General features: G+C 40.3%; 1 protein-coding gene across 3 annotated transcripts in view; it reads right to left on the bottom strand.

The window, feature by feature from the left end:
• The window catches only part of LOC124545493, a 127,152-nt gene that overhangs the window by 10,906 nt on the left and 90,205 nt on the right, over positions 1-26,041 (bottom strand). For all 3 annotated transcript variants that reach the window (XM_047124436.1, XM_047124438.1, XM_047124437.1), the window contains exons 14-15: positions 15,916-16,185; positions 5,058-5,226 (exon numbers count right to left, since the gene is read on the bottom strand). In XM_047124436.1, coding sequence (XP_046980392.1) covers positions 5,058-5,226; positions 15,916-16,185 — 439 coding nt within the window. The remainder of the gene's footprint in view (positions 1-5,057; positions 5,227-15,915; positions 16,186-26,041) is intronic.

The following is a 26,041-nucleotide window of genomic DNA, read 5'->3' as shown; positions in this document are numbered from 1 at the left end:
TGTCAGCTTTGGATAAATGAACTGAAATATTTGGACAAAGAGCTAGGTAGCAAATCAATAATTATGAGTTTAGAAACTAAGTTGCTTCAGAAAGTTAGAGAACTGTTTGTACCTGCCTCTAGGCGTAATATTACTGATTTCTTGAATTATGTTGTTAAAGTGGAGAGGGTGAAGCCCTCAATGGAAGATCGTAGGAGGAATTTTGATGACAATAATCAATCACGAAGAGAATTTCAGGTAAATAGGACGAACAGGATTAATTACAGTAGAAATTCAAGGAATGGTTGAATGGAGGATAGCCAGAAGGGCACGGAAATGGTAGGAGAAATTAGAGTAAAAGTAACGGAGGAGATGATTTTAATTCTGGACCCAACCACTTAAACTAGATAATGCTCCAGTTTTAGCTCACACTAGAGCAGGGAGTGATGGAGAGCCACTTGCATATAAATGTGCTGTAATCACAGGTAACGGTAATGTAAATGATAGTAGTAAGACGAGTCTAATTCTAGTGAGATGTCTAATGATGGTGTGGGTAGCAATGTTCATCCTGTAAAAAGGGAGGACGAAATTACTATAATAAAATTAAAGTGATGAAACAGAGTGCATTGCTTTGCTCAGGATGTGCAAAGTGTCAAAATGGACGATAATTTTTAAGGGAACATAAGGAATTCAGATGTTTTGCTTTGTGGTCTAATCCTGGAAACAAGGATCAACTAATTAGCCATGTATGGGAGGACAATGAAAGTGACAGTGGGTCTGGTTTGGACAGTAGTGGTAATGATGATAGCAGTGACAAATCCAGTAGTGAGGATGAGGTATTTGAATTTATAATTGATAATGATGGCAATGTGCTAAATAAAGAAAGAATAGAGGAGGATAATATTAGCCCCAATGAAGAAATAGAGTTTGAGAGTGGTAATGAGGAAGAGAATTGCATGTACCTGCCCTTAGGAGTAATACTGGTGATTTCTTAAATTATGTTGATAAAGTGGAGAGGGTGAAGCCCTCAGTGGAAGATCGTAGGAGGAATTTTGATGACAATAATCAATCAGGGATAAGCAACATAACTATTCAGACAAAGTGGTTAGACACGACATTTCTAAATACACATGCACCTACAGAAGATAAGGATGATAACACGAAGGAAGAATTCTACAGCCAACTGGAACAAAAGTACAACTCTGTAAGTAGGCACAATGTGAAAATAGTGTTAGGAGATTTTAATGCCAAAGTACGAAAGGAAGAAATCTACAAGCCAACCATCGGCAATTTTAGCTTACACGAGGAAAGTTCAGATAATGGGGTTCGACTTATAAACTTTGCAATTACAAATGGTTTCACTATAAGCAGCACAAAATTTTAACATAAACACATTCATTTAGGAACATGGATATCACCAGATGGAAAGGTAGTCAATCAAATAGATCATGTAGCTATCCAGAAACTATTCTAAAACAGTATTAAAGGTGTCAGAAACTTTAGGGGAGCAGATTGTGGCATAGACCACATGTTAATCATATCAAAAATGAAAGTGAAACTCAAAAGGAAAGTAAACAGAAATAGAGGAGAAATTACAAGATATAACATAGGAAACCTGGCAAAAGTAAATATAAAAGAAAATTTTACAAAAGAAATTGAGAGCAATCTAACAAAACCGAGACTGACCAATACAGAACCACAGGATGTCGAAAGCAGATGGAGACACTTGAAGAGCTGTATTCAAGATGATGCTTCCAAAATCACAGGTAAAAGAAAATGACCTAATGAAATTTGGTTTAACATAAAGTGTCATAAAAAAGTGCTGGAAAAAAGAAATGCGAGGAATGCATGGATTAAAGAAAGGGACGATATGACATCAAAGGACAGCTACTATAAACTCCACCAAGAAATGCAAAGAACCCTAAGACAGAAGAAAAAGGAATACTATAACAATATGATCAGAGAAGCAGAGGATGATTTCCAAAATCAAAAGAACAAGGCAGATGTATCAAAATATATATTAAAAAAAAAATCCTTAGGCAAATTCAGTAAAAGGGAACAGTTCATAAAGGAACAGTATGGGAAAATATTGACCAACAAAAGTGACATACAAAAAAAAAAAAGGAAGACATACTTTTCACAATTTCTCAACTGCAATGACCCACACTCTTACTTTAAATTGGAAGAACCTGATACAATTGATAAAGCTGATATTACCCCATCAGTAAATGAAATACAGCAAGCAATAAAGAAATTGAAGAACAACAAGGCTTGTGGCGAAGACCTGATATATGCTGAGTTATAAATGAATGGAGGCCCACAACTGGAATTAGAAATACAGATGTTAATAGAAACAATTTGGAAGACAGAAACTATTCCTGCAGATTGGAAAACTGTGATTGTGTCCTCCATATTTAAGGAGAATAATCCACTTGTTTGTGATACCTACAGAGGAATTGCCTTACTGGATGTCACCTACAAAATCTTATCGAGCTGCCTATTACACAGGCTGATACTGATACCAATAACATTTGCAATTGATTATCATAGTATGGACCAAAGATTTTCTTATAATCTTTGTTTTCAAATACTTGTAACTGGTGCTCCTCCATTTCATTTTAACTCAATGTTACTGCTCCATATATTAAGACTGGTCTCACAATTGTGTTATATAGCTTAATTTTTGTTTTCATTGTCAGTAACCTAGACCTTAGAAGTTTATGAGTGGAGTAGTAGGCTCTGTTAGCATTTTAATTTATATTTGTTACTGATTTTGTTCGCCCATCTTTGGGCCCAGAAATCTGAACTGTTCAGCACGGGTGAGTTTATGTTTGGCAATTATGAAATACAATTGGTTGTCTCTTTCCTCTTAACATCCTTGCTCTATCGTGTATTTTGTTTTCTGATCATTTAATTTTAGATCTAGTTTGCATTCTGCTTCTACAAGCCCCAAAAATAACACTCTATGAAATGAATTAAATGCATTTAAATGAAATGAGTGATTGATTTTGACTGTGCTGATATTTACTCAGATGGTCAGAATACCCTGACTCATGCTCACTACGATACATGGTAATGGATGTTAGTATTAAGATAGTGTCTGTTATGAAATACTGTGTTTGTTTGTGTTTTATCTGCTTAAGGTCACAAAGAGGCAGACAATGGAATTCCTGGCGTACATGCTGCAAGCTGAAAAGCTGGTCATCATTGTCACGCAACTGTAAACATTGAAATCATATCACATAACATTCATAAGAGGTACTAAAAGAATATTCTCAATTGTTTGTATTAGATTGTTTTGTGCCCCTGATCCATTAAATATAAGGTCTACAGTATTAAAATTTCTCGAGGAAAGGCAAGGATTGAATGGTTACATGCTCTAACACAAGTCAATGACTTTGAATTAGACATCTAAGAGGTAACTCATACAGAGCAACCATGGTATTTGGACTGCCTAGATACAACTTTGTGGAATTATCTGGTCCTTGTAATTGCTATGAATCATCAATGAATAGTTGTACGTATATGATACATGTAACCCAAAAAATTGCAGATGGTTGACACACATTATCCAGTAGATAATCTACTATGTGCAACCAGCACAGGATGCAAACTGTTTAGATATGCTGAATACTACGTGTGGTGAATATGTACTGATAGTTGAAACTCTGTGGCAGGCTGGAACTCAGACTCTAAATTCATGTACATCACAAACAGTCATCTTAACTATCAGGCCATCTGAACATACCTCGAAGCCCAACTTAAACTTTCATCGCCATCGTTGTTTCCACTTCCTATTTCCAAACACTACCACCAGAGTTCTCCTAATAGCAGAGGTTTCCTTTGGAATATGTGGCAACAGTGCCACTGGAATATTGGCACTGGGTGTCCTTTATCAACTCCATCGCCACACTCCCCCCTTCCCACATACCAGTGAAAAGCCTCAGGCAGTAGTTTGGAGACATAATTAACAAAGTTCCGAGTTAAATTTGGAGGCATTACCAGATAACCTAATGGTTAAAGCTGCCGCTCACAACAAGTACGAATCCTGAACTCAAGTTGCAGCCTAACAAAATTTTCAATTGTCACTACATATTAGATACATAGATTATCCTGCATGTCTAAATGGTTTACATCCCAGTCATTCCATTCATTTAATTTCAGTGCACATAATTCATTTCATAGACAGGTTATCTTAGGCATGAGATTTGTGGATTGGGCATTCAGTTATTATAATACACCACACTAAGATTGCTTTGCCCTTGAAATCAGATTTATATAGTACTGTACCTCCACCTGTTGCCACATTACAAAATTTCACATTTTCTCTCTCCTTGAGTAACACTAGTATAGAAACATACGCAGCATATGGGAGCATGCTGCTAGAATGCATGTCTTCCTTAATGTTGAAAACTACTTTCAGGGAAGCATTTTCTCTATGTTCAATCACATTTGGAATGTTTCAACAGATTAATAACAGTATAAGGTAATACCACAAAACTGTACTTACACTTGTGTTTTCAGAATCAGTGTTGTCTTATCAATCATTCATTCCATAGGAAAAGGCTATTAATTTCCCACTGAACATGACAGTTTATTTCCTGACACTAACTTTCTGTTCACTGTTTTATTCATTTATTTCATCTTCAGCTGCTTGGATTAATAAAACCGTGTGGCATAAATGAAAATATCAATTACAACTTATCTACAGTTTCAAGCTATCCATTAATTTGGTTTTAGCCTTGTGCAGTTCCTCTCAATTATTTAATCAAAATTTTTCTTCGTCTCCAATACAATTCTTTCTTTCTAATTATACAATTATCTTTCAAAACTTGTTTCTGTGACCCTTCTCCAGCTTGTTACTTACAAATCAGATCTGGTTAGTAACTCCATTACTTTGATTAACTTTTCTTTTTCTTTCCTATAGTCCGTTTTTCCCCATCTAACCCTGTCTTTCTCTTGAGAAGGAAATAATTCAAACAGGTTAGTCTCAGTTTTGCAAACTGACGACAAGTTAAATATGGTTACATATTTAATTTAAGTCACAAGCATTTATCATCCAGGATAGTAACACATACCTGTCACGCTGGTTTGATCCATCTTCCCTGTTGTTTGGGAAGCACAGACGTGAACTGTTTGTACTTATGTTCAAGGCTAGTTGTGATGTTTGGCTACTGTTTCTTTCAGCTGGCTCAGGCGTGGCTGATAAATTCCGACTAGAAGATCCACACTGCCTACTGCTACCTGCTATATAATGAAATAAACATATAGTACACTGTGGTGGTACTTCGGTAAGGGCTTGTGTTATTTTAAAATCAAATTTTTCATACAGTATCTACGGAAAATTTTAATATGTGTGATGTACGTTACACATCTAGACTATCATTCCATACAGACAATAAGTAGATAAGAAATTTCAAATACGAGAGTACTTTCATAGATTCTTATATCTTTATGCATCCAAAATAATCATGTTCTGCAAATAAGTTGTTTGTGTTCTGCACAAATCATTACAAAATTGTTTTCAATGTCACGAATATCAGTTTAGGGAACTGATACTCTTCTCCCATCAACATCATACAACTATGCACAAGACATTAGAAGATTTACATACAAGCAAGGCTGAGGATTACACAAAAGGGAAATTTCTAATCATTTGTTTCAATGACTATTCTTATCACTATTATGGAAAGTACATTTGAAAATAATGAGAAGTCATCAGTTGCATGAAACTTATCACTCCATTCTCAAATTTCAAAAGCTCTGTATTGTGGGTTGCTGGAAAACTCTGAAAGATAGTTAAGTAGATCGGAAAGAAAGAAAGAAAGGGCAACTTATTATTTTTCAACACTTTTTCAACTCAACTTCCCTCAAAGCTCAATTGGTATTATATAACTTCATCGAGCCATTATTACACAGCAGCAAGTTGAGTAACACAATAAACTTTTACGTGGTTAACAGCCACTAATAATAATAACACCACACACACACACACACACACACACACACACACACACACACACGCGCACATTGAAGATGTTACCAAGAAATATAAGAGGTCAAAAATACTGTACCCACTAACATGTGAAGAATAGATAGGGGAAGTTAACACAAAAATTTGAAAATTTAAATGTATGCATGGAAAAATTACAACCTAAGTGGGAAAGACACAAGGGGGAGCGATGATTCTTTTGAATATTGTTTTCTCAGACTCTCACGTAAGCCTTGTAACTCCCTGATGGCGGTGTTAGCTTTTTCTAGTCATGTATAAAGTAAGGTGAAAATAGCGATGTACATGCTGTTACTCATCTTGGTATTTAGTGGTAGTTCATTTTAAATGATTAAAAAAGCATGGTAAGCCTAAAAACCATGACAAAAATTCGTGATATTTAATTACAAGATTAGTGATCAACCAATCATTACACAAAACATGCAAAGCGAATAAACTTATAAAATCAATTTTAGAGAAATTTGTTATAGATCTTCTCAAACTATCTTATATATTGAATTCAACCGTTGGCATACACCATTATTGGAGAATATCAAGGAGGATTTCATCACAGAAGATATACTATCAATCAAATCTTTGTCTTACGCCAGATCGTAGAAAAATGGTGGGAGTTTGGCCAAGAACTACACATACTGTTTGTTGACTTCAGAAAAGCATATGCTTGCTTTCATCGGGAAAGTATGCTCAAGTGTCGGGAAGAGTTCAATTTTGTCAAGAAACTAGTAAGCCTCACGAAGGCCTGCCTGATGGATACTACAGCAAAGGTAAAAATTGGAAATAAAGTGACTGAAACATTCAAAATAAAAACTTGGCTACAGCAGGGTGATTGACTATCACCTGTTCTTCTCAATCTCACATTAGAGAAGGTAATGCGAGATATGTCATCTAGTGAACTCACAGGAGTCCAAGACTGGGGATGTGAACATCAAGTACCTCGGATATGCTGATGATATAGTGCTACTGTCTGGGTTGCAAGAAGAATTACGGGAAATAGCTGACATTCTGGAAATAACAGTGAGGAAAATTGGACTTCAAATCAATTGTGACAATGGTTCTACACCATAGACATAACGAAACTCAAGAACCACTTCCACCCTTACAGACAACTGAAGGTCCAGTCTGGGAGTTCAAATATCTGGGCACAGCATTCAGAGATGAACCATCCAGTAATATGGAAATACAGGCAAGACTACAGGCCCAGTAAAATGGAAATACAAGCAAGACTACAGGTAGGTAATTGCTGTTATCACGGCCTTAATGCTCTCCTCAAAACCAGAAGTTTGTCAAGATATTTCAAAATAAACACCTACAAAACACTCCTGCAGCCTGTAGTACTATATGGATGTGCCACCTGGCGTACAACCAAGCAAGATCTGAACAGAGTGATGATATTTGAAATGAAAGTCCTTCGGCAGATTTTTGGACCAGTTTACGATAATGAGAGTGAAAAAAATGGAGGATTCGGCACAATACAGAGGTGTATGATATTTACAAAGAGCGATGTCCTCTCCAGGGGATACTACCTTGATGAAGCACTGTCTGTGCGGGTGGAGAGGCTTGCGTATCTGCGTGAAGCTGAGGGCTATGCTGAAGGTAGAGGAACTACTGCCGAAAAGGCCTCAGCCGATGGATCAGACTAAGAGTGTCCCACAACGTCCCATCTTCCCTACCTGCTCCTAGTCCTACCCAATTCCTTTTCCCAACCCAAGGTGTGATGTGATCCACTCCGAGGGGTGCGAGGCACATGGGAAGATGGATGGAGCCTCAGGGATACTGGGCGACCTCCCTGAGTAAGTAGCCTTACACAGTGTGGGGTATTTGTGGTGTGGACCATGTAGATCCCCAAATGTCGTGGGACCAATATGGACATGATTAAAGAAAATAAATTGAGATTCAGACATCCAAACATCGGGGTCAGGACCGATGGGAGGCATTTCCGCTACTGAATCTGGGTCTAGACCTGAGGCAGAAATGGAACCTGTAACCGAAAAGTTAGACCAGATTAAGATCAAAGCCTTGTCTGCGGGCCAGAGGAGGAAACTACTCAGAGAACAGAGGAAATAGGAATGGAAAGAACTGTTTTCTAAAGACAAGTGGTGGGAATTAAAGAGACTTGAATCTAAGACCCCCAGGAAAAATCTGTCTCAACTTGAAGGGGATATGCAGACCCCAACAACATCAAAGACGGGTAGCAAGAGGATAACGGGGGGACTCTAAGACTACCTCCTCCCTGGATAAGTGAGTCCAGAAAAAACAGAGGCAAGAAATGGGGAAACAAACCTACCGTACTGCAGTCTCAGTTTTTAGGATGGCAGTTATCCAGCTAGGCTATCCACTGGCAGCAGGAGGAATTGGTACAGATGGCCCTCTTTGAAAAGATGGGGGGGGGGGGGGGGTACGCTGGCCCAGGACTCAACTTTAGGAGGGTCTATCTAGATTGTGGTGCCCTCATTTTTGTCTGCGAGGGAGGGCACACGGTGGAGTGGCTTAAGGACAAGGTGCCCATGATATCCCCTTGGGAAGAGGCGAAGCTGCTGGTCAAGACAGCAGGGAGGCTCTGTAAGACCACAAAGGTGTCAATATGGGTGCCGAAGATCCTTAATGAAGTCTCTTCTAAGACTGTTCGAGAAAATAGGGGCCAAGAAGCCAAAAGTCTTGACAGAAGACTGAAGACTGGAGAGTGGTCAACCAGAAGGTTGTACTGGAAGGACAAACCCTGGTGGTGGAGGTCGGAGAGAAGTCTCTAAAGGCAATGTGGGAACAGGACCTGAAACTGTTTTTAGAGTTCTTGCAGGTTATCATCAGGATTCTCAAAGACCTCAAAGATGGCAGCAAGATGGAGACTGGAGGTGCTGCAGATTAATCTGCAGCATAGTAAAGGGGCCTCTGCTGCCCTGAGTCGCTGCCTGGGGAGACAGGAAGTAGACGTGGACCCCTCACATTAAGAGCATCTGCTCCAAGGTAAAAAGTATTCTAGTGAGTACCAGAAAGGCTTGTGACAAATACTGGGGCCTAAGCCCCAGGGGTATGCACTGGATATACGCCACAGTGGTTAGACATGTGATTTCCTAAGGGGCCATAGTGCGGTGGAAGAAGGTAGAACAGTGGGTTGCAGCTAAGGAGCTTGCTAAGGTGCAGAGACTGGCCTGCTTAGCCATAGCAGGCGGAATTAGCAGCACACCAGACACTGGAATGGAAGCCATGCTGGACATGCCTCCACTACACCACTGGGTCAAGATGGAGGCAGCAGCTGGGGCATGCAGACTTAAAACTGACAAAAACTGGGTCTCTTTCAGATATCCAGAATCACACACTAACATAGTGAGTGAGATAAATATAGGAATAGCTGGGGAAATGCCTGCCGACTAGTATAACAACTCCCAACTGCTTCAACAACCCTTATAATATAATAATTGGAAGCAGGAAGCAGTGGAAAAAAAAAAAAAAAAAAACAGTTCGACACCGTACAAGGGACATAGTTTGGTTCACTGATGGGTTGAATTCAGACCAAGGAGTTAGGGCAGGGGTGTACAGGGTTCAGCGAAGACTGGAGGGCATCATCTCTCTAGGAAAACTGGCCTCTGTATTCTAAGCCGAAATAACTGCAATCAGGGCATGTGTGAAGGAGAATATGTGTAGATGCTACAATGACTGTAGCATCTACATCTCTTCAAACAGCCAGGCAGCCCTGAAATCATTGGCAACTCCTACAACAAGATCTAAGATTGTTGCAGAATGCCACAGGGCTCTCTGGTGGAGCTAGGGGGAAGCAATAGGGTAAACCTAGTGTGGGCCACTCTTTGCCTTTACAAATGTCTGCTTGTGTCTGTGTACGTGCGGATGGATATGTATGTGTGTGCGCGCGAGTGTATACCTGTTCTTTTTCCCCCCTAAGGTAAGTCTTTCCGCTCCCGGGATTGGAATGACTCCTTACCCTCTCCCTTAAAACCCACATCCTTTCGTCTTTCCCTCTCCTTCCCTCTTTCCTGATGAGGCAACAGTTTGTTGCGAAAGCTTGAATTTTGTGTGTATGTTCGTGTTTGTTTGTGTGTCTTTCGACCTGCCAGCGCTTTCGTTTGGTAAGTCACATCATCTTTGTTTTTTGATAAATTTTTCCCACGTGGAATGTTTCCCTCTATTATATATATATTCCCATCTCCGGAGTTCGGATAGGTTGGTGTTAGTGGGAAGTATCCAGATAACCCGGACGGTGTAACACTTTGCCAAGATGTGCTGGCCGTGCACCAAGGCATGTTTAGCCACAGGGTGATCTTCATCACCAACAAACACTGTCTGCCTGAGTCCATTCATGCGAATGGACAGTTTGTTGCTGCTCATTCCCACATAGAATGCGTCACAGTGTAGGCAGGTCAGTTGGTAAATCACGTGGGTGCTTTCACACGTGGCTCTGCCTTTGATCGTGTACACCTTCCGGGTTACAGGACTGGAGTAGGTGGTGGTGGGAGGGTGCATGGGACAGGTTTTACACTGGGGGCGGTTACAAGGGTAGGAGCCAGAGGGTAGGGAAGGTGGTTTGGGGATTTCATAGGGATGAACTAACAGGTTACGAAGGTTAGGTGGATGGCGGAAAGACACGCTTGGTGGAGTGGGGAGGATTTCATGAAGGATGGATCTCATTTCAGGGCAGGATTTGAGGAAGTCGTATCACTGCTGGAGAGCCACATTCAGAGTCTGGTCCAGTCCCGGAAAGTATCCTGTCACAAGTGGGGCACTTTTGTGGTTCTTCTGTGGGGGGTTCTGGGTTTGAGGGGATGAGGAAGTGGCTCTGGTTATTTGCTTCTGTACCAGGTCGGGAGGGTAGTTGCGGGATGCGAAAGCTGTTGTCAGGTTATTGGTGTAATGGTTCAGGGATTCCGGACTGGAGCAGATTCGTTTGTCACGAAGACCTAGGTGGTAGGGAAGGGACCGTTTGATGTGGAATGGGTGGCAGCTGTCATAATGGAGGTACAGTTGCTTGTTGGTGGGTTTGATGTGGACAGACGTGTGAAGCTGGCCTTTGGTCAGATGGAGATCAACGTCAAGGAAAGTGCTGTGGGATTTGGAGTAGGACCAGGTGAATCTGATGGAACCAAAGGAGTTGAGGTTGGAGAGGAAATTCTGGAGTTCTTCTTCACTGTGAGTCCAGATCATGAAGATGTCATCAATAAATCTGTACCAAACTTTGGGTTGGCAGGCCTGGGTAACCAAGAAGGCTTCCTCTAAGCGACCCATGAATAGGTTGGCGTACGAGGGAGCCATCCTGGTACCCATGGCTGTTCCCTTTAATTGTTGGTATGCCTGGCCTTCAAAAGTGAAGAAGTTGTGGGTCAGGATGAAGCTGGCTAAGGTAATGAGGAACCCCCTCCCCCAAAGGCAAGTCCCTCCGCTCCCAGGATACATATATTAAAAAAAAAAGTAATATCCTATGACTATAATATCAATCAGTCATGGCTGGCATTGGCTAACCTGGGTGTAACACTTTATAGGGGTACTAAATGGAATGATCACATAGGTTCAGTTGTGGGTAAAGCAGGTGGTAGCGTTCACTTTATTGGTAGAAGACTGGGGAAGTGCAATCAGTCTACAAAGGAGGTTGCTTACAAATCACTTGTTCAAGTGGTCCTAGAATATTGCTGAAGAAGGGCCTGTATTACAGGATTAACAGGGGATGTTAAACACACACAGAGAAGGGCAGTATGAATGGTCACAGGTTTGTTTAACCTGTGTGAGAGTATCATGGAGATAGTGAAGGAACTGAACTGGAACACTCTTGAACTACCACGAAAAAGTCCGTTAACAAAGTTTCAAGAACTGGCTTTAAATGATTACTCTAGGAATATACTACAACCCCCTACGTATTGGTCACATAGGGATCGTGAGGATCACATTACAATAATTACTGCACACACAGAGCCATTCAAACAATCATTCTCCTTGAACTCCATACATGAATGGAATAGGAAGAAACCCTAATAACTTGGCAATGGGGTGTACCCTCTGACAAGCACCTCACAGGTATTTGCTGAGTACAGATGTAGAAGTAAATGGGAGGACCCGTTGAGTTTTTCAATCATTTGGGTCCCACGTGAAATTGCATTTCACATTCCTCTTGGCAGTACCCAGTCTTTCGTACAACCATTTATTATTAAAAATCTCTCCTCCTCTCCCTTTAGCCAGATTTCATTTCTAATTGACCGATGCTATTGGAATCTTTCTGCATCATACTGATTTTGCATTTACATCTTACAGATAAAAGATGAAGCAGCTTTGCTGTATTGGTAGTTGCATTTACGGATTTTATTGTTTCCTCCTTAGTTACATTTCACACACTGTGCACTTGATATGTTAACTGAGCCAAGTGGTCACAATTCTATCCATTTTCATTTTAACTTATTATTTCATAACAATTTCTCAATTTCCCTGCTTTTTACCACACTGCTGCTTTTTTTTTAGTCTGTTGCTCATCATCACAAGTATGTTATGAATCACATCCAGAATATGATTATAGCAATGTATTATTTGTTTACTAAATGTTTATGCACTTTCTTCTTGAGAAATTAGCCGAGTAATGTCAACCTTTCATAGAAGCATTTCAGTAAGTTTCTTATTTGTCATATTCTGGCAAAGTGCCTGGGTCCTGTCAGATCCAGCTATCTGTTTTGGGTCACATCTTTCATCTCCTGGAAACACACCAGATTTGCATACTGTGAGTACTCAGAAATGAGTGTCACAGGTGGTGGAGGGGAGATAATGGGCAGTGGCCCCAAACTGAGTGCCAGGGTCACCAGTTGGTCTTGACTGTTGTTGGTGCTCCAATCTGTCAATTTTTTTTTGGAATATGTCATCCCAATTGAAGTTCAGATGGAGGCCGCTGCTCCTATTTACTGAATTTTCAAGCACTCACTCTTTTATTATAGAATGCTAGAAACTCCTGGCATAACGCAGCACCTCTGTGTCTTTAAAGTTGAATGTGTCTTCCTCTAAGATGCTATGTTCCATTACTGCTGACTTATCCAAGTAGTTGAGTTGAAGGTTCCTCATGTATTCATCACATCTCCGAGATGCAATGTTGCATTTGGCTGTTGACTTGTTACAACCCAAGTGTGAGGCCATACAAACCTGCTGTTTTTAGCTTTAAAAGATCTTTTGTAGAGCCAAGCACGAGGTTGAAATCCAGCAACTGTCAATGTGCCTTGTTGATATTGAAGAGTGAAATACCAGTAGGCAAATGAATTCCAATACGAGTGTGTGCTCACGCTCTAGGTAATGGATACATCATACAGCAAAATCTGACTCATACTGGGCACACCGATAAGATGACAACGGTACATTTGTGGAAACTGTAGATAGGAGATAGTCGTATGCTGCGACAAGTAGACATTAGGACACACAATGTGATTACATCATTGGATGACTACCTTCTTATATATATGGCTACAAGAAAGCTGTCGTGTTGACAGCTCAATGGCATCTGGGGTGGGTGGAAATGATGAATGATGATACACTTGCCATTTCATTGACTTCCACTGCCTATGAATCATAAATGTCTCATGCTGCAATAGGTACATGTATATCATAGAAGGGGTTGTGGAGTTGCGGAATGTGTGTTTGCAAAACAGTCCTGCCTCAACTTACCCTACTGCGATGTAATCACTAATGATGCTTGTATAGTGACTACAAATACAGCAGTTTTTTCCTCTCCTGTGCAAACTACTACATCTCAGAGTAGCACTCGCAAACTACATCTTCAATTATTTGTCAGATGTATTCAAATCTCTGTCTTCCTATACTGTTTTTACCCTCTACAGCTCCTCCTAATATTATAGACGTTATTCCCTGATGTCTTAACAGATGTCCTACCATCCCGTCTTTTTTTTTTTTTTTTTTTTTTTTTTTTTTTTTTTTTTTTTTTTTTTTTTTGTCCATGTTTTCCATATATTCCTTTCCTTGCCAATTCTGCAGGGAACCTTCTCATTCCTTACCTTATAAGTGATCTAATTTTCAAGATTCTTCTATAGAACCGTATCTCAAACACTTCCATTCTCTTCTCTTCTGGTTTTCCTGTTGCCTTCATTTCACTATCATACAATGTTGTGCTCCAAACACACACTCTCAGAAAGTTTTTCCTCTGATTTAGGTCTATGTTTGATACTAGTAGACTTCTCTTGGCTAAGAATGCCCTTTTTGTCCGTGCTAGTCTGCTTTTGATTTCCTCCTTGCACCGTCTGTCGTGGGTTATTTTCCTGCCTAGGTAGCAGAATTCCTTAACTTCATCTACTTCGTGATCACCAATCCTGATGTTAAGTTTCTCACTGTTCTTGTTTCTGGTACTTCTCATTACTTTTCTCTTTTGGTCTTGAGCCATATTCCGTGCTCAGCAGAATGTTCATTCCATTTAGTAGATCTTGTACTACTTCTTCACTTTCACTAAGGATAGTAACATTATCAGTGAGTCTTATCCTTGAAGTCCTTTCATCTTGCATTTTAATTCCACTCTTGAACCTTTCATTGATTCTACAATGTATAGATTGAACAGAAGGGGTGAAAGACTACATCCTTGTCTAACACCCTTTCTAATCCAAGCACTTCATTCTTGGTCTTCTACTCTTACTGTTCTCTCTTGGCAGTTTCCTCCTGGAGATATGCCAGTGGAGAGATCAACATGACACTTTATCAATTGCAGGCCACATGTTCTGTGGATACATATGATGTACTGTATCTTTAATGCAGTGGTTTCCATTGCCTCCTGCATCCACATCCATTGATCTTTGCTGGTTCTTCTGCCTTTATGGTCAGTTTCCTACCCCAAGGGCTAGAGAGTGCTCTGAACCTCATCCGTTCCTCCACCCTCTTTGACAAGGTCGTTGGCAGAATGAGGGTGACTTCTTATGATGGAAGTATTTGGCTGCCATTACTGATGATTTTTTATTCAAAATGTAAGCAGTGGCGAGGTTCGAATCTGGGACCAAGGATGTTTTGATTACTGATCAAAGAAGCTGTCCCTTGACTACAGATCTACAATAGTTAAGCAGCATAATGGACAAATACCTAGTACAATAATTTATGACGCCATTAGATGCAACATGTGATCTTGAGTCCTGGGGATAATGGGCAATTTGAGCTGATACAGCTACATTAGAAAGTACAAGATTCCATAGCTTCTTTGGAAATTTTATTTTCCATATTTCAAGAGAACAATGGCCACCCATGTGTGTACAACTGCTTCCTTTTCTCTCCCACAAGTTCATACGACATGTGTCACTGAATGTGATCCTCCAACAAACATTTTTGCTGCAAACCAAGTGGAGGCAGATGCCCCAGGAATATACCTAAGCCTTTTTTGTTTCCACATTACAATTTTTAGAGGCTCTGATTGCAGCATGTGAGAACTTAACACCATACTAAAAGCCAGACACCATGTGCAATTTTGTAGTCATTATTTGCATACTGTTACATACTTTCTCAGTGGTATAAAATTTACTTCAGTTGCATTTCTACTTCCTGGTGTTGCGGCTTTCATAAGTGTTAATGTCGCTACTTAGAGAACTAAGTGTGAAAGTACATGTTGATTCTTAGATAATTATATGACTATGTATTGTGTTTTTTTTTAATTAACTTTTCCCTATGAACTGATGAAAGAGCTCTACGATGTACCATATTTGATTGCCTTTGTGTTAAAGAAAAAAATTAAAAATGAAATGAGAATATTAAGGGAGTAAAATCACTTTTGTAAGATTTCTGTTCACAGAGATTATCTTGGGGAAAAAAAAAAGAAAAAGCTATGTGCCCATAAGAAAGACAAAGCAATATGTCTGTACTACCAACTGCACAAATAAAATCAGTATTGTTGGAAATAATACCAAATCACAATTCTAAAGCTTCTGTCATTACTGTAGGCTATTATATAGGTACATCCCATTCCTTACTTGATGTCAGTGAAGGTTGTTGGGTATGTTCAGACCGTTCACGCTCCGAGTTGTGGCTCCCACGAAGTGCTCTCCTATCCTCTTCTTGCCGTGACAACATGAACTCCTCAAGGGTGACAAATCCTGAAGTATCCTGACGGCCACGACCAAACTCTCGCAGCAAATCTGCAGCCAACCGATAATCTGCCATGTCAGGAGGTAATGCTGGCAATGATGGATTGCTTGAGTGAAGTTGTGGGGGTCGGACAGGAGAGTCACTAAGAGCATGGCCTGCAATACAAGACAGCCTCCATTAACAATTTATGTAACAACAATGTGTATTTAATTATGAGTGTTAAAGGATTTACCTACGGTTTTGAAATCCTACTCTCAAATTCAGTCTCTGTAGTATAGTGCATTTTTATGACTGCTTGCTTAGTTTCTAACCTTGAACTCTTTCTTTTGTATTAACATCAGGTATATGGATATGCACTAAATAAGCAACGAGAGGATCAAATAAAATGGATTTTCTTTAAAAAATGTAATTACGTGGATACATTATGTAGAGCTTTTGTCTCTAACTCGACAATTCAATATGTATCTATCATCTTCTCTCTCCTCTCTTCAATCAAGAGCAGATGGAAACAAAACAGATAAATCCATTTGATGGACTCAAAGAGTCAAGAAATAAGATAACAACAGGGTATAAATACTTTAGGAGTAACGGAGACCACGCACTCAAAAGCAGAAACGCAGAGTCATTGATACACACAAACAAAAGACGGAAAACTTGCTAGCTTTTAGAGTTATCCTTGACAAGCTACAGCACACACACACACACACACACACACACACACACACACATGCTAGCACCATACAGGGACATTGGGATGTGTGTGCACCCGCACCTGTGTGTGTGTGTGTGTGTGTGTGTGTGTGTGTGTGTGGGCGCGCACGCGCGCATACTCTACCTCGTCAATGGAGAACTACGAACCCTATCAAGTTTCCCTTGTTTTGCATGTGTCTATCAATGACTCAATGCTTCTGCTTTTCAGTCTCCAATTTATCTTACAGTATTTACAATCTACAAGAACTTCCCTACAGCATTAATAATAGGTTATGAGAGGACCACCTCTTCAAAATTCTAGTATATATGAAATGGAATACGGACTCTGTCTACGAATAAGTTTATGGGTGTAAAGCTTAGCAGAGTATTTGCGTGAATCTGCAAGAGTGGGTGATTTACTCGTGAAAAAAGTTAGCAGTTGCAGATTATTTTTTACTACCAAATTTTTTGGAGATATCTTCCACGTATAATATGTTTAGGAGACTTTCATAATCAAACACGCAAAGAGACTGGACACATGCTTAACAGTACTGACAATAAAATTGAAGCAATTTACTAATTACCAAAGGCAACACACATGCACTGGAACTTAAAAAGATGTGGAATTACACACACCAAGCAAGAATAGCATGGACTCTTTCCAGTTCTCTCTTGGTTTGCCAGATGGAAGCAAATGAAACACCAGTTGCTTCATCCACTCATTTCAATGTGGATTGTAGTCTCAGTGGAGCATGTAACAAAGCTTCTTTGTTCATAAACTGGTAGACATATACAACTACTTTGCAGGTTTGACTGTGAAGAATTTTTCCATTTAACTTGCTTTGTACTAGTGGCATCTTCAACTTTGAATGTGCTCTCCCAGAGTATTTCCAACTGTCATGATAGCAATACATCTGATAGTGGTGATCGACTGAGCAGCGCCGACTGCACATCTTGTTTACACTGTAAAGTTCTGTTTGCATGAACTGTGTACGTGAATATATTTTTGTATTATTTAATGAAGGTAGGGCCACTTCAGTATATATTCTGTGATATTTGTTAGAGGCTGCAAAACCTTGTAATGTGTGTATATTGTAAATGTTACTTCAAAGAAACTCTAAATGGACCAATATGTGAATCCACAGTCAAACCATGAATGTACACAGAACGATAAAAATGGTGTACACCAAGATGCTTTTCAGTACCTAACAAAATGAGGACTTTCAACGGTTTGTTCCTGTTTATGCATGTATGCTTCATGTCACTGATTTGTGCAGCTCTCAAAATCAGAAAATTTCTAGCATACTTTCCCAACAGGTACTGAGAAAGTACAACTTTTTTATATGGCCATACAACAACCTCAGCTTTCTTTCACTTTCTTTACTGTGGTGTAACTCCACTTTTAATATATGCGGCATTCATGTATCCAGTTGTGATGTTCCACTTAGCAGTCTCAACGGTCCCTACAATGCTTACAAGTCAAAAGGATTAACAGCACCCATGTGCCATGGGTAAAGGCCATGGTCATGTACTTTACAACAACTGGTTTTAGTATAAATTGGCAAATGCAATAGATTCTATACAGCCTGACGTGTCTTTCCGCATGAAATGCTACTACCTGCTTAAGAATGATTAAATGTGATGATCTTCAAGCTCCATAATGTGTCAGTGAGATGGGGAAAATCTTTCTTGGTTAATGTAATGTGCCTGAATCTAAAAATAAGATGAAACAATGGAAACTCCAAGTTGGAATATCAACAACATTAAAAAAAGGACAGACTGCTACTCACTGTAAAGATAATCTGCAGAGTTGCACATGGGCACAACAAAAAGACTGTTCATATTTAACTTTCGGCCAAGGTATTCTCCCCCCATGAACCATGGACCTTGCCGTTGGTGGGGAGGCTTGCGTGCCTCAGCGATACAGATAGCTGTACCGTAGGTACAACCACAACGGAGGGGTATCTGTTGAGAGGCCAGACAAACGTGTTGTTCCCGAAGAGGGGCAGCAGCCTTTTCAGTAGTTGCAAGGGCAACAGTCTGGATGATTGACTGATCTGGCCTTGTAACACTAACCAAAACGGCCTTTCTGTGCTGGTACTGCGAATGGCTGAAAGCAAGGGGAAACTACGGCCGTAATTTTTCCCGAGGGCATGCAGCTTTTACTGTATGATTAAATGATGATGGCGTCCTCTTGGGTAAAATATTCCGGAGGTAAAATAGTCCCCCATTCGGATCTCCGGGCGGGGACTACTCAAGAGGATGTCGTTATCAGGAGAAAGAAAACTGGCGTTCTACGGATCGGAGTGTGGAATGTCAGATCCCTTAATCGGGCAGGTAGGTTAGAAAATTTAAAAAGCGAAATGGATAGGTTAAAGTTAGATAAAGTGGGAATTAGTGAAGTTCGGTGGCAGGAGGAACAAGACTTCTGGTCAGGTGACTACAGGGTTATAAACACAAAGTCAAATAGGGGTAATGCAGGAGTAGGTTTAATAATGAATAGGAAAATAGGAATGCGGGTAAGCTACTACAAACAGCATAGTGAACGCATTATTGTGGCCAAGATAGACACGAAGCCCATGCCTACTACGGTAGTACAAGTTTATATGCCAACTAGCTCTGCAGATGACGAAGAAATTGAAGAAATGTATGATGAAATAAAAGAAATTATTCAGATAGTGAAGGGAGACGAAAATTTAATAGTCATGGGTGACTGGAATTCGAGTGTAGGAAAAGGGAGAGAAGGAAACGTAGTAGGTGAATATGGATTGGGGCTAAGAAATGAAAGAGGAAGCCACCTGGTAGAATTTTGCACAGAGCACAACTTAATCATAGCTAACACTTGGATTAAGAATCATGATAGAAGGTTGTATACATGGAAGAACCCTGGAGATACTAAAAGGTATCAGATAGATTATATAATGGTAAGACAGAGCTTTAGGAACCAGGTTTTAAATTGTAGGACATTTCCAGGGGCAGATGTGGACTCTGACCACAATCTATTGGTTATGACCTGTAGATTAAAACTGAAGAAACTGCAAAAAGGTGGGAATTTAAGGAGATGGGACCTGGATAAACTGAAAGAACCAGAGGTTGTACAGAGTTTCAGGGAGAGCATAAGGGAACAATTGACAGGAATCGGGGAAAGAAATACAGTAGAAGAAGAATGGGTAGCTTTGAGGGAAGAAGTAGTGAAGGCAGCAGAGGATCAAGTAGGTAAAAAGACGAGGGCTAGTAGAAATCCTTGGGTAACAGAAGAAATATTGAATTTAATTGATGAAAGGAGAAAATATAAAAATGCAGTAAATGAAGTAGGCAAAAAGGAGTACAAACGTCTCAAAAATGAGGTCGACAGGAAGTGCAAAATGGCTAAGCAGCCATGGCTAGAGGACAAATGTAAGGATGTAGAGGCTTATCTCACTAGGGTTAAGATAGATACTGCCTACAGGAAAATTCAAGAGACCTTTGGAGATAAGAGAACCACTTGTATGAACATCAAGAGCTCAGATGGAAACCCAGTTCTACGCAAAGAAGGGAAAGCAGAAAGGTGGAAGGAGTATATAGAGGGTCTATACAAGAGCGATGCACTTGAGGACAATATTATGGGAATGGAAGAGGATGTAGATGAAGATGAAATGGGAGATACGATACTGCGTGAAGAGTTTGACAGAGCACTGAAAGACCTGAGTTGAAACAAGGCCCCCGGAGTAGACAACATTCCATTGGAACTACTGACGGCCTTGGGAGAGCCAGTCCTGACAAAACTCTACCATCTGGTGAGCAAGATGTATGAAACAGGCGAAATACCCTCAGACTTCAGGAAGAATATAATAATTCCAATCCCAAAGAAAGCAGGTGTTGACAGATGTGAAAATTACCGAACTATCAGTTTAATAAGTCACAGCTGCAAAATACTAACTCGAATTCTTTACAGACGAATGGAAAAACTAGTAGAAGCCGACCTTGGGGAAGATCAGCTTGGATTCCGTAGAAATACCGGAACACGTGAGGCAATACTGACCTTACGACTTATCTTAGAAGAAAGATTAAGGAAAGGCAAACCTACATTTCTAGCATTTGTAGACTTAGAGAAAGCTTTTGACAATGTTGACTGGAATACTCTCTTTCAAATTCTAAAGGTGGCAGGGGTAAAATACAGGGAGCGAAAGGCTATTTACAATTTGTACAGAAACCAGATGGCAGTTATAAGAGTCGAGGGACAAGAAAGGGAAGCAGTGGTTGGGAAGGGAGTAAGACAGGGTTGTAGCCTCTCCCCGATGTTATTCGATCTGTATATTGAGCAAGCAGTAAAGGAAACAAAAGAAAAATTCGGAGTAGGTATTAAAATCCATGGAGAAGAAATAAAAATGTTGAGGTTTGCCGATGACATTGTAATTCTGTCAGAGACAGCAAAGGACTTGGAAGAGCAGTTGAACAGAATGGATAGTGTCTTGAAAGGAGGATATAACATGAACATCAACAAAAGCAAAACGAGGATAATGGAATGTAGTCGAATTAAGTCGGGTGATGCTGAGTGAATTAGATTAGAAAATGAGACACTTAAAGTAGTAAAGGAGTTTTGCTATTTGGGGAGCAAAATAACTGATGATGGTCGAAGTAGAGAGGATATCAAATGTAGACTGGCAATGGCAAGGAAAGCGTTTCTGAAGAAGAGAAATTTGTTAACATTCAGTATAGATTTCAGTGTCAGGAAGTCATTTCTGAAAGTATTTGTATGGAGTGTAGCCATGTATGGAAGTGAAACATGGACGGTAAATAGTTTGGACAAGAAGAGAATAGAAGCTTTCGAAATGTGGTGCTACAGAAGAATGCTGAAGATTAGATGGGTAGATCACATAACTAATGAGGAAGTATTGAATAGGATTGGGGAGAAGAGAAGTTTGTGGCACAACTTGACCAGAAGAAGGGATTGGTTGGTAGGACATGTTCTGAGACATCAAGGGATCACCAAATTAGTATTGGAGGGCAGTGCAGAGGGTAAAAATCGTAGGGGGAGACCAAGAGATGAATACACTAAGCAGATTCAGAAGGATGTAGGTTGCAGTAGGTACTGGGAGATGAAGAAGCTTGCACAGGATAGAGTAGCATGGAGAGCCGCATCAAACCAGTCTCAGGACTGAAGACCACAACAACAACAACATTCTTAAGAAAAGAAAGCAGAAAGAAACATTCACCCAAGCAATTGCACCAAATGCACACATGACCACCATCTCCGGCATCTTGGACCAGAACGTAACTGTCACACTGAGTGGAAGGGAAGGGGGAGGGATAGCAAGGTACGGTTGGGCAGAGAGAAAAGCACTGTCTACGGGAGCGTGCAGGGACTTGACTGAGACACAGAAGACTGCCAGGTGCAATGGCTTACTTAGTAAGCAAAAAGAAATCGTGAAGATAAAATGCAAGCAAACAATTATTTTTTCTTTATTTTATTTCTTCTTTTATTACTCACATGTTGACAATCAATAAACACTAAAACTTTAAAAACAGGTAAATTTCAAGATGTTTTGTATTCATAGAAACATTTTGAGAAAATTATGAAAAGGATAGACTGCTACTAACCATGCAGTGGAGATGCTGAGTTGCAGACAGGCATAACAAAAAGATTGCTACAAAAGTACGCTTTTGGTCCAAAGGTCTTCTTCCGAATTAGACAAAACACACACACACACTTTCACATAAATACAACTCTCTCACACACACGACCACTGTTGACGGGTGCCAAGGCCTGACTCAATCTGAAAAAGGACGGAATGGATGAAGTAAGGGGAAGCAAGATGAAACTTGAGTGAGTAGGGTTACACTGAAAGGTGACAATGAACTGAAATTGATGTGAAAAGACAATGTGAGCAAAGATAAAAATTTATAAAAAGACTCTAATGTGGACTGCCCCACCCCATTCCCATGAACCATGGACCTTGCCATTCGTGGGGAGGCTTGTGCGCCTTAGCGATACAGATAGCTGTACTGTAGGTGAAACCAAAATGGAGGGGTATCTGTTGAAAGGCCAGACAAACGTGTGGTTCCTGGAGAGGGGCAAGCAGCCTTTTCAATACTTGCCGGGGTGTCAGTCTGGATGATTGACTGATCTGGCCTTATAACATTAACCAAAATGGCCTTGCTGTGCTGCTACTGTGAATGGATGAAAGCAAGGGGAAACTACGGCCTAATTTTTCCCGAGGGCATGCAGCTTTACTGTATGGTTCAATGATGATGGTGTCCTCTAGGGTAAAATATTACGGAGGTAAAATAGTCCCCCATTCAGATCTCTGGGTGGGGACTACTAAAGAGAATGTCATTACCAGGAGAAAGAAAACTGGCGTTCTACGGATCAGAGTACGGAATGTCAGATCCCTTAATTGGGCAGGTAGATTAGAAAATTTAAAAAGGGAAATGGATAGGTTACAGTTAGATACACTGGGAAGTAGTGAAGTTCAGTGGCAGGAGGAACAAGACTTCTGGTCATGTGTATACAGGGTTATAAATACAAAATCAAATAGGGGTAATGCAGGAGTAGGTTCAATAATGAATTTAAAAAAGTAGAAGCACGGGTAAGCCACTACGAACGGCTTAGTGAACGCATTATTGTAGCCAAGATAGACAGAAAGCCCAACCTTGCCACAGTAGTACAAGTTTATATGCCAACTACTTCTGCAGATAATGAAGAGATTGAAGAAATGTGCGATGCGATAAAAGAAATTATTCACACATTGAAGGGAGACGAAACTTTAACAGTCATGGGGGACTGGGATTCGATAGTGGGAGGAGGAAGAGAAGGGAAAGTAATAGGTGAGTATAGACTGAGAGAAAGGAGTGAAAGCAGAAACCGCCTGGTGGAATTTTGCACGAAGCATAATTTAATCATAGCTAACATATGGTTTAAGAACCATGAAAGAAGATTGTATGCATGGAAGAGACCTAGAGACACTGGAAGGTTTCAGATTGACTATATTATGGTAACACAGAGATTTCGGGACCAGGTTTTAGATTGTAAGACATTTCCAGGGGCAGATGTGAACTCTGACCACAATTTATTGATTATGAATTGATGAAACTGCAAAAATGGTAGAATTTAAGGAGATGGGACCTGGATAAACTGAAAGAACCAGAGCTTCTAGAGAGTTTCAGAGAGAGCATTAAGGAACGATTGACAAGAAAGGGGGAAAGAAATACAGTAGAAGAAGAATGGGTAGCTTTGAGAGATGAAATAGTGAAGGCAGCAGAGGATCAAGTAGGTAAAAAGACGAGGGCTAGTAGAAATCCGTGGGTAAGCAAAGAAGGGAAAGCAGAAATGCGGAAGGATTACATAGAGGGTCTATACAAGGGTGATGTACTTGAGGGAAATATTATGGAAATGGAAGAGGATGTAGATGAAATGGGAGATATGATACTGCATGAAGAATTTGATAGAGCTCTGAAAGACTTAAGTTGAAAAAAGGCTCCGGCAGTAGACAACATTCCATTAGAACTACTGATAACCTTGGGAGAGCCAGCCATGACAAAACTCTTCCATCCAGTGGGCAAGATGTATGAGACAGGCAAAATACCCTCAGACTTCAAGAAGAATGTAATAATTCCAATCCCAAAGGAAGCAGGCATTGACTGTTGTGAAAATTAGTGAACTATTAGATTAATAAGTCATGGCTGCAAAATACTAACATGAATTCTTTACAGACTAATGGAAAAACTGGTAGAAGCTGACCTTGGGGAAGATCAGTTTGGATTCCTTAGAAATGTTCGAACACACGAGGCAATTCTGACCCTACGACTTATCTTAGAAGAAAGATTAAGGAAAGGCAAACCTATGTTTGTAGCATTTGTAGACTTAGAGAAAGCTTTTGACAATGTTGACTGGAATACTCTCTTTCAAATTCTGAAGGTGGCAAGGGTAAAATACAGGGAGTGAAAGGCTATTTACAATTTGTACAGATACCAGACTGCAGTTATAACAGTTGAGGGGCATGACAGGCAAGCAGTGGTTGGGAAGGGAGTGAGACAGGGTTGTAGCCTATCCCCAATGTTACTCAAGCTGTATATTGAGCAAGCAGTAAATGAATCAAAAGAAAAATCTGGAGTAGGAATTAAAATACATGTAGAAGAAATAAAAACTTTGAGGTTTGCCGAGAACACTGCAATTCTGTCACAGACAGAAAATGACCTGGAAGAGCAGTTGAACAGAATGGATAGTCTTGAAAGGAGGATATATGATGAACATCAACAAAAGCAAAATGAGGATAATGGAATGTATCCAAATTAAATCAGGTGATGTTGAGGGAATTAGAAAATGAGAGTAGAAGATGAGTTTTGCTATTTGGTGAGCAAAATAACTGATGATGGTTGAAGTAGAGAGGATATAAAATGTAGACAGGCAATGGCAAGGAAAGCATTTCTGAAAAAGAGAAATCTGGTAACATCAAGTGTAGAGTCAGCTGTCAGGAAGTATTTTCTGAAAGTATTTGCATGGAGTGTAGCCATGTATGGGAAGTGTAACATAGACGATAAATAGTTTAGATAAGAAGAGAACAGAAGCTTTCAAAATGTGGTGCTACAGAAGAATCCTGAAGATGTGAATTGCAGGTTGGTGGGCAGATATTTATGAAGAGAGGGGCAGCAGATGTTACTAGATTAGGTGAGTTTAGTATGTGCGAACTGGAATAATAGAGGAGAAAACCTCAGGGGGGGGATGTCACATTGGTGGTTGCTGGGATGTGGTGTAAGTTCATTTGGACAGGAAGGTACAGACAATAATGCATAAAAATATGCAAGAGTGGTGCGGGATTGGTTCAAATGGCTCTGAGCACTATGGGACTCAACTTCTCAGGTCATCAGTCCCCTAGAACTTAGAACTGCTTAAACCTAACTAACGTAAGGACATCACACACATCCATGCCCGAGGCAGGATTCGAACCTGCGACCGTAGCGGTCGTGCGGTTCCAGACTGTAGCGCCTAGAACCGCTTGGCCACTCTGGCCGGCCGGTGCAGGAAGAGTGATCAATTTGAAAGTCTAGGATTAATGACATTGGTGGGAGTAATGTAGAACATGGGATGCTGCACCAACAGTCGGTGCAGTCATGTAGCTGTCCCCGAGTTGTGCTTGGGCGAGACAGTTGATACTGAGTGGCTCATAAGTCAGAGCGTGTGTCATGGTTTGGAATGCAATATGTAAAATAGAGAAAGAAAAGGATGGACACTGAGTATAGTATTGTGTTAGAAAATTGTAACAAAAGAAAACAGCACTGCGTTATGGGGGTGGAAGAAAAGCTATTAGGCAACTCATACACAAATGATCGCAGTCTCTGGCT

The sequence above is a fragment of the Schistocerca americana genome, chromosome 8, assembly GCF_021461395.2.
Source record: "Schistocerca americana isolate TAMUIC-IGC-003095 chromosome 8, iqSchAmer2.1, whole genome shotgun sequence".
NCBI lineage: Eukaryota > Metazoa > Arthropoda > Insecta > Orthoptera > Acrididae > Schistocerca > Schistocerca americana.
Note: the sequence above shows the minus strand (reverse complement) of the source record. Positions and strands in the feature narration are given on the sequence as shown.